This window comes from Podarcis cretensis (assembly GCF_951804945.1).
Source record: "Podarcis cretensis genome assembly, chromosome: 17".
NCBI lineage: Eukaryota > Metazoa > Chordata > Lepidosauria > Squamata > Lacertidae > Podarcis > Podarcis cretensis.
In genome coordinates, this window is record NC_137187.1 from 5,514,155 (window position 1) to 5,523,067 (window position 8,913).

Consider the following 8,913-nt stretch of genomic DNA (forward strand, 5'->3'; position numbering starts at 1 on the left):
TAATTTGCATTTGCACATACAGATTTGATCATATTCTTTTCCTTTGAGACTAAAGGGGAAAAAAGGCACTGATTGCAGTACTAAAGATTGGGGTGACATAGAAGACACAGCCCTAAGCAGCCTTTAAGTCCTTTGCAGCCTCTGGGATCCCTTTTACTTTTATATCAATGAGCTGTGTGATAGACAAGGAACAATGAAGGACAAGTCAAAATCTGAAGCCAGCTAGTGCTGTTGATGCATCTCCTTTAAAGTTTGAAGAAAATAAGTGACAGTTTGTAGCTTGCTTAGGGGGGATTACTGATGACTGCCTATTTTTATTTGAAAACCTGAAAAAACCTGACTGATTGGAGAGAAGGTGTTTCTGAATGGCAATATTTTTTCTTTTGTATATTATAAACACTGGATTTAGATGCTCTCCTTTCTGGTTCTTTGTGGCTCAGGTATTTCTACAGGTGGACGAGTAAATCCCCGGGAAGGCGTTGTTCTTCATTCCACAAAACTTATTCAGGAGTGGAATACTGTTGATCTGCGGACTCCAATATCGGATGTGCTTCACTTGCCAGTGTGGGTAGACAATGACGGTAACTGTGCAGCTTTGGCAGAGAGAAAATTTGGGCAAGGAAAAGGAGTGGAAAACTTCGTAACCCTCATCACTGGTACAGGTATCTATCTATGTGCTTCAGCAAAAATCCAACATAGAGCTAAACCACTGAAATCCTGCATTTTAAACACATTTAAATAAAGCAGCAGGTTTTTTTTAAATGAATTATGTGCCAGTGGTTGCAGTCTGAACCTGACTGTTTGCTATGGCATTTAATTTCCCTTAACCTATAGGAAACGTGGCCATTTTGGGTAGCAGCAGCTCAAATAGCAAGCTTCTCCTCATTGATTATGGCACTCATAGAAGAGCATGTATGAGACAAATCAAACTTGCTAATTCTCAGATACAAATTCAAGAAGGAATTGCTGCAAAATGGAGTGGGTGGCCCTTACACAAGCATCCCCTATGCACCGTTTAGTGCAGGGGTAGGCAGCCTAAGGCCCATGGGCTGGATGCGACCCAATCACTTCCTCAATCTGGCCGGCGGACGGTCCGGGAATCAGCATGTTTTTACATGAGTAGAATGTGTGCTTTTATTTAAAATGAATCTCTGGGTTATTTGTGGGACATAGGAATTCGTTCATATATTTTTTTCAAAATATAGTCCGGCCCACCACATAGTCTGAGGGACGGTAGACTAACCTACGGCTGAAAAAGGTTGCTGACCCCTGGTTTAGTACTATTCATTGAGGTCCTCTGACCCTTTGGATAGATTTTCCTAGAGTACAAGGAGGAGGAGAGGGAAATGCCCTTTCCATACTTCCTTCTGCTCACAGTTATATCCAATCTGTAATGTTGTTTAACCACTTTGGGATGTGTTAACCGAGATTGATATACAGTGGTACCTCAGGTTACAGATGCTTCAGGTTACGGACCCCGCTAACCCAGAAATAGTACCTTGGGTTCAGAACTTTGCTTCAGGATGAGAACAAAAATTGTGTTCTGGCGGCGTTGTGGCAGTGGGAGGCCCCATTAGCTAAAGTGGTTCTTCAGGTTAAGAACAGTTTCAGGTTAAGAACGGACATCCAGAACGAATTAAGTTCTTAACCCAAGGTACCACTGTATATAATTGAAATATAAATAAATAGGTGTGGAAAATATATCAAAATGGAATGGAGATTTACAAATTCTAGTAGCAGAAGATGCCTGGCGCTTATTTTTTGGAATTTTGTTGTTTTCTATCTCATGAATTAGAAAGGAAAAAAAAAGTTTTAAAGTAGCAACACAGATGTGTTTTCATGTCTTATAGGTATTGGCGGTGGAATCATTCATCAGAATGAATTGATCCATGGAAGTTCTTTTTGTGCTGCTGAGCTTGGGCACATTGTAGTCTCTTTAGATGGACCCGAGTGCCTGTGTGGGAGCCATGGATGTATCGAAGCGTATGCTTCTGGAATAGCCTTGCAGAGAGAAGCTAAGAAGTTGCACGACGGTAGGTGGAACCTATTCCTCTTTTTTTGTTAACCACATTATATGCATATTGCAAGCAATCTAAAAGGAAAAAAGTTCATATACAGAACGTTCATTTAAATAATTACAGTGTCAGAATACTAAATATAGTTTTGGTAGCAGCATTTTCAAGGGCTATTTTACTTTGCTGTCAGTAGCCAAGCCAGTATAACTTACTTGCAAAGCAAGTCCACATCTGAACTATGCACACATGTTGCATAGGCATTCTCAACAGAAAGCCAGGTGTTTTACAAGACTGCTCAAAGTAGCCCAGTATGACTGAATATAAGGCAATTTCCTCCGGCCATATACATTTGAATACCTTTATTTGGTGAAATGCCGCTTTTTATGTCTTCTCAGCTGCCTCATTCTCACGATAAAACTTTGGCAGTAGCTACTTTAAGACCTCACAGCAGCTTTATTTTAAAGTTGATAAATTACTTAAATCACACCACTTTACATTGATAAAGAATTATCAGCTCCACTGGTTCTAGTCACCAGATAGTAGCTCTTCTATTTATAGGGAGCAGAAAAAGAGAGGGGCCGGAAATCAAAAAAACACCCTACTGATAATGAGTAGCGTAGTATTTGAATACCGAGTGGCATAATATCTCTGTGACTGGTGGGGCAGCCACAGCAATAGCCTCCAGGCAGTGGCATAACTGCTACTTGGGAAAAGAGGGTTGAGGTAGAGGTAAGGTTGGGACTGCACCTGCAAATTCAATCTGGTGCTCCTACTGTTCCACCTGCACATGCCTGACCTCACTGTTTTGCCTCTCCTGGTAAGTGCTAATAATGCCCCTTTGTAGCTCCGCTCCACCAAACCCCACCCCACCCCTGGTCTGACTATAGTTTAAGCAAAAATACTATGTTGAATCATGCATGCACAAGCAACCCAATGGGGTATCTCTACAGAGTAGTTTCATATCATCAGAGAGCTACAACAAAGGCCTTGTACTTACTTGCTCACATCAGGATCTGTTTTTCGTTGGCTTCTTATGTCTGGTGAAATGTAACAAACCACTAGCCTGTTTATGGTAGTGCTTGAATTGTAATGCCTTGTTCTCTTCCCTTTTCTCCCCCCCCCCTTTTTTTTTTTTTGTTCAAGCAGAGGATTTATTGTTAATTGGGGGGATGTCTGTAATGAAGGAAGAAGTAGTAACGGCTGCACATCTCATTCAGGCAGCCAAACTAGGAAATACAAAAGCTGACCATATTGTCAAAACAGGTAAGAATGCAAACATGGAGCAGAAATCTTTGTTAGAATCCTGGCTAGGGATAAAGATGTGATGTAGTGAGACTTGGGAATATTTGCTGTCTGAAAAACTGGTTCTGTTTGCAGGCAGCGCATGGACGTTTTGCAGATAGCTGTCTGACACAACCTGAATTGAATGAAGGCCCTTGTCACTTCAGCTGTGTCCTGTTCTTCTCTGCTTTGCTGGATGTTCTAAGCATCTGTCCAACCCACAATTTAAGAAACTATATATGCTCTTAAACAGAATACCTATCGGGGATTGTTGCTTTCTGGGACATTCTGGCATTTCTATTCCTGTGCTAGATTGGAGTGCAATATTATTTTGTGAATCTTGTGTTAGCTGTCTTGAGATCTTCTCTGGGATGTAAGCCTTCAAAATAAAGAAGTACACATTAAATAAATGAAATTTGTCACATGATACCAGAACCTTTTTTAAATTAGTTTTAATGACTCTTGATATTAAGCTGCCCTAAAATAAAAGCAGGCAGTAGCTTTATTTTTGACATTTTAAAGTGGTGTAAGCGAGACTTGGTGTTGCACACTCACCCCCACTATTACCTCTAATAAACATGTTTCATTGGTGTGTTAAGAACCTTGCAAAACCTGTTTATATATGACAGTGAAGCAAAAGAACTGTAGGTATAGACCAAGGGCAAGACTACTTCTGTGGAAGCATTTTTCAACTTTAAAAAGTTGCCTCTTGACCATTGCCATATTCATCCTTCTGTTTCTTCTTTTCACAGCAGGGAAAGCTCTGGGCCTTGGAGTTGTGAACATCCTGCACACTATTAACCCCTCGCTTGTGATACTTTCTGGTATCCTTGCAAGCCATTATATCAACACTGTCAAAGATGTGATTCATCAGCAGGCCTTGTTCTCTGTGCAGAATGTCAAGGTGGTTGTCTCAGAGCTGTCGGATCCTGCCTTGCTTGGAGCTGCTAGTATGGTTCTGGACTATACAACACGCAGGATATACTAGGCAAACCATTGGAAACACATTACTGCAGTTTATAGCAGCTCTCTGAAAAGAGAAGTTTCTTACTGAAGTCAACTTTCTTTTTTTAAGTAGGCTAGTAGGGTCTTCAAATCTATTATCTTATTTTTTTAATGTGCTGTTTCATCGGGTGCTGGAAGAGCACAGGATCCTGGGAAGATTGCTCACAGGGAGACTTTCTCACAGATCTTTATGAAACTAAATAATTCCTGGGGATGTCTGAATGCCAGATATCTAAAAATAAAAATGAGAGACCTGAATTCCCTTACTACTTCCTACTCATGGATTTTCCAGCTACATGAGCCAAGACATAGTCATCTCAGTAACCAGAAACTGGAATAGTCATTAAAGAAAGAAACCTTATATATGAATGTTTGCAACGGTTCCTGCCTCTGCAGAGGCTAAATGAGCAGCTATAAGCTTTATGAGAGACTACAACAATCGTAATGCTAGACTATCCAGCAGTATGCAGTGATCATCCATGTATTTATTTGTTAAATTAATATTGAAAAACCTAGTTTGGAAGAAGAGCCCAATGATATATGATGCACTTACAAGTACAGCTTCCAAGAGCCTAGACAACATGCTAGGATGAAGAAGAAAGTGATTATCTTTGTCACATCCGCCTGTAGTGGCGTTTTATCCTCTAATGTGGAGGTTAAAGACACTTCCTGGTCTTTTGTTGCAGCTTCATGTTTAGAGGACTGTGCAGTTAACCTCAGTAGTCTTTTGTGTTACGTGCTTTCTTTGCTTATCCACGCTGGTGGCTAGACAACTGGTTGGAGAAAGGAATCTTGTCTGATGTGTGTGTGTGTATCATTCAACACTTGCTTTGTCTTCATTGTCTGGATAAATTCCACACTTAAACTGACCTTCAAAGATGTCACAGCAGCCCAAGCACTAATCTCTTTGCGTGCCTATTTTCTATAGGTAGATTTTTGTTAGGCTACCTTACAGTGCTCCCAACAATAGCCTCAGCTATATGTTGCCCCTTGAGGCTGCAAGTCTAAGCAGGCTTACTCAAAAGCAAGAACTGGTTCTTTATACAGCACTACAGGCATGCCAATGTTTGTAGTAACCATGGTTGAAGACTGGCTGCAGACTCATCAATGCCTGCATTCCTTGAGGTGTTCGAAGATGCACTTCTCTCCGAACCAGCTGTGTGTGCTGATTTGGTTTGGTCCAAAATGTACTGCAGGGTCAGGGTCTTTTTAACGGTTTGAAAGTCCTTATTTTGAAAATGGTGATCTGTTGCTAAGTACGACCCTCTGTGCTTCTTTGTCTGGCCCTTGCAACTCTCCTTGAGCCACACCCTTCACTAGCCCTGCTTTTCATGCCAAGTAGTTTTTGCTGGCTGGGATGTGTCTTTAAACTCTGGTAATGCCTCTTCCCTGCCCGGAGGGAGAATAGAAAGGGGTGGGCATAGAACTTGGCCTACTGCGCAAAGCTAAATTTTACTTTCATTGCTCTGCCCACTTTGGGTTCTGCCCTCAGCCCATCCCAGCAACATCACAGTTCAAGCCAAGGTTTGGAGTATTGCTGGTGAAAAGTGTGGTGTGAGGCCCAGAAAGCAGTCCTCAGGTGTTCCCCTGCCTTGGGCTGTGTCCATTTTGTAACTCAAAGAGTATTTAATTTGATAAAGTGAAGGGCTCTCCTCCTTTTCCTAATTAATCCCCCCATCAAACTGCAGGAACATTTTTAGCTTTAAAATGGTCACAATCCTTAAAACTGTATAGCTTCCTGGATTGGTGGGGGAGAGAGAATTGGGTTGTGGGGCAAGTGCATATGCCTCAGTTCTCATTCTTTCAGCCTCAGACAGTTTATCCTAAAAGGTAGTGTGTGTATACTTATTTAAAGAGTAATTGTCACCTCTCCTTCAGGTTCATGTAAGCTGCTAGTAGAGACTTGATCACACCAATTTTGTTGTCCTTCAAGTGATGCTGTTGCCCTACATTCCGCGTCTTCTGGAGGGCAGTAAGCATGCTCATTCCTCTGGCTTTTTTTAATTGTACAAACTGATCATTTTTTCTGCCTATCTCGAATCTTGCCAAATATACAGAAACTGCTACCTTGTATGTGGTTAGCCACTGTGGGCTACCTCATATGTTTTGCTGCATGGGACCACAAAGTCCAGTATTGGATGGAACAAGGAGGAGCTCAAAATGTAGTGTAGCTCTGACTTGCTTCCAAATTATTAAGTACAGGAACACTGAAGTTTGATACTGGGAGGAGTGGTAGTGATGACCATGTGATATGTAAATGGATTGCTGTGTTGTCAGTTTACCTCTGATTTGTCTTCTGTACATACTGGTGTGACTTGCAGAATTTTCTTGACTTGACTGATAAGCAGATTTGAGAGCTTTTGGTACTCACCAGCAGAAGCAGAGTTGGCTCATGCTGCAATTTTCAGTGCATGGCGGTATGCTTCACTGTCACACTTTAGCCACTAAGCAAAGGAAAGAAGGGTTGTAGTGGGTGGGGTGGGGTGGAACAAAAATACTACGTACCCATCTTCATTGAGGTGTGAATCCTGTAACACTGGCTGCATCAGTTTTCTGATTTATTTATTTTTAAACCATTGTCACCCCAGTTAATAGAACTGTGGTTGTTGAATGTGGGTTATGTATATGATAACTGTTGGGCTTGCAGAGGCACACACATCTCAGATGAAATATCAGATCATCATCAGGTCACTTTATGTGTGGAGGAAGGGAATGCCTATATTGAAAGACCCCAAAGCCAGTAACTGCTTATGCTCTTCTCTTGCTGGATAAGGATAAATTGGAGTCCTCCCTTAGACAGTCTTAGAAAAATATCAAACATGTGACAACATACAAGGCCTGAATTACAGCCGAGTAGCAAAGACAAATGCACTCACCAACAGAGGGCAATACTGCACTTTTGTATTGTTTTAATTGCTGCTTCTATATAAGTGGTACTCCTATTTATATTCAAATACCTTCAGTAGTTTCCTATTTAAGACTGCTCTGAATTGTTATCACCCCCCATACCACAATGAAACTTGAGAATCAGTTTCCCTAAATGCTGTCCAGTTTGATGGGGGAGAATATGAACTTGGGGGATTCCTTTCTCAAATCAAAATTAGTGCGAGCATGTTAGCAATGGCTTGTTGTCCACTTTTAACTATTTCATAGTCAGTGTTAGAAATTAACCAGGTACTTTTTGCGACTGGCACGGGTTCAATAGTGACCACATGGAGATCTCTGGATGACAGGCTGGTGACTGACATCTTCACCTGGCTTGGCCCCTCCAGCTTTCTTAAGCACGCAAGAAGAGCTTATTTACTGCCTTTCCATCCCACCTTTTTCTCTAGGAGTACACAGTTCACCCCATCCTCAGTTAATCCCTATAATGAACCTGTGAGGTAAGTGAAGAGGCTGTGACTTGCCCAAGGTCACTCGGTGAGCTTCAGGGTTCAAATCCCCACTCAGTCATGATCGCCCAGGTCCAAGTCCGATACTCTAACCACTACACCACACTGGCTTCCTAGAATACTTCTGCTATGGAGCAGCTACTTAAGTACATAAATATGGAGAAAGGAAAATGTCAGTTAGAGAAGGATCTGAAATCTTGCCCTTGAAGCTTGAATTTGTTTTATACTGGATTGTTTTATTTGGTGCTTTAATGTTTTTTTCTTTAAAATATAAAGCGTTATAGAAATGAAATTCAGAATAATAATCCACACTGTTGCAGGGTGGGGATGACACCTAGATATACCGTTGTGGCTGTAACAGCCACATAATTCTTTCCAGGAAACAGTGAAGGGATACCACATTGAGTAGGCTTTGGGATGAGGGGGAACTCTGATGTAATGAATTTATGAGCTGCTTGAAACTGCTGCTTTTATTAACTATATTGAGATAATTATTTTTGAATTTGTGTTTGGGGGCTGTAAATGTTATAAACTACCCTAAGGCCTTCTGGCAAAGGGTAGTAGATCTCTTAATAAGCTGAATACCAACCATGTTGCTTTTAGGGGTGAATTATGCCCCTTCCTGTTAAAAAAATACATTTGTTGTTTGACTCCTTATGAAGTAATCACCTTTGTCTGATGCAATGGCGTGCATAAATGGTTACACTAGAGAAAGATGCTTAAGTGATGAGTGCAGAACATGAAATCAGTAGAGAATTACTGTATCAGATTTCATTGCCATTTTGTATTTCAATTTTTTTTTTGTAACCACAAAGACTTGAGGATGTGAACATTGTCCTCATTATAGAAGCCTAGTTTGCCTCTTAAAATTAATTTTGTACCATTTTACTCTTTGGCCTACCAATTACATTGAAAGACAAGGTTTATGTCGGTTATATGTTATGTTGAACACTGAAGGTTTAAATAAAAATGAAAGCTATTAAGTATGTCCCAAGTTTCTGGAATTATTTCATTTTCAATGAACACATCACTCATGCAGTCTAAAGAAACCACACACATCAACCTATTACTAAATTCCTAAAATTGAAGGAGTGAAGCTGTATAGAACACTGGTATTCAACTTGAGAGTCAGAAGTTACCAACAGGAATGGACACAGCTGGCAAATCTGAACTCCTAGCCACAGAGAATACTTGTGCCCCTAATGTTAGCTGAGCAAGAT

General features: G+C 40.9%; 1 protein-coding gene across 2 annotated transcripts in view; it reads left to right on the top strand.

Moving 5' to 3' along the window:
* GNE (glucosamine (UDP-N-acetyl)-2-epimerase/N-acetylmannosamine kinase) overlaps window positions 1–8,681 on the top strand; it is a 45,205-nt gene extending 36,524 nt beyond the window's left edge. For both annotated transcript variants that reach the window (XM_079959340.1, XM_079959341.1), the window contains exons 9-12: window positions 441–662; window positions 1,851–2,033; window positions 3,162–3,278; window positions 4,049–8,681. In XM_079959340.1, coding sequence (XP_079815466.1) covers window positions 441–662; window positions 1,851–2,033; window positions 3,162–3,278; window positions 4,049–4,284 — 758 coding nt within the window. In that variant the 3' untranslated portion in view covers window positions 4,285–8,681. The remainder of the gene's footprint in view (window positions 1–440; window positions 663–1,850; window positions 2,034–3,161; window positions 3,279–4,048) is intronic.
* Window positions 8,682–8,913: the final 232 nt, after the last annotated feature.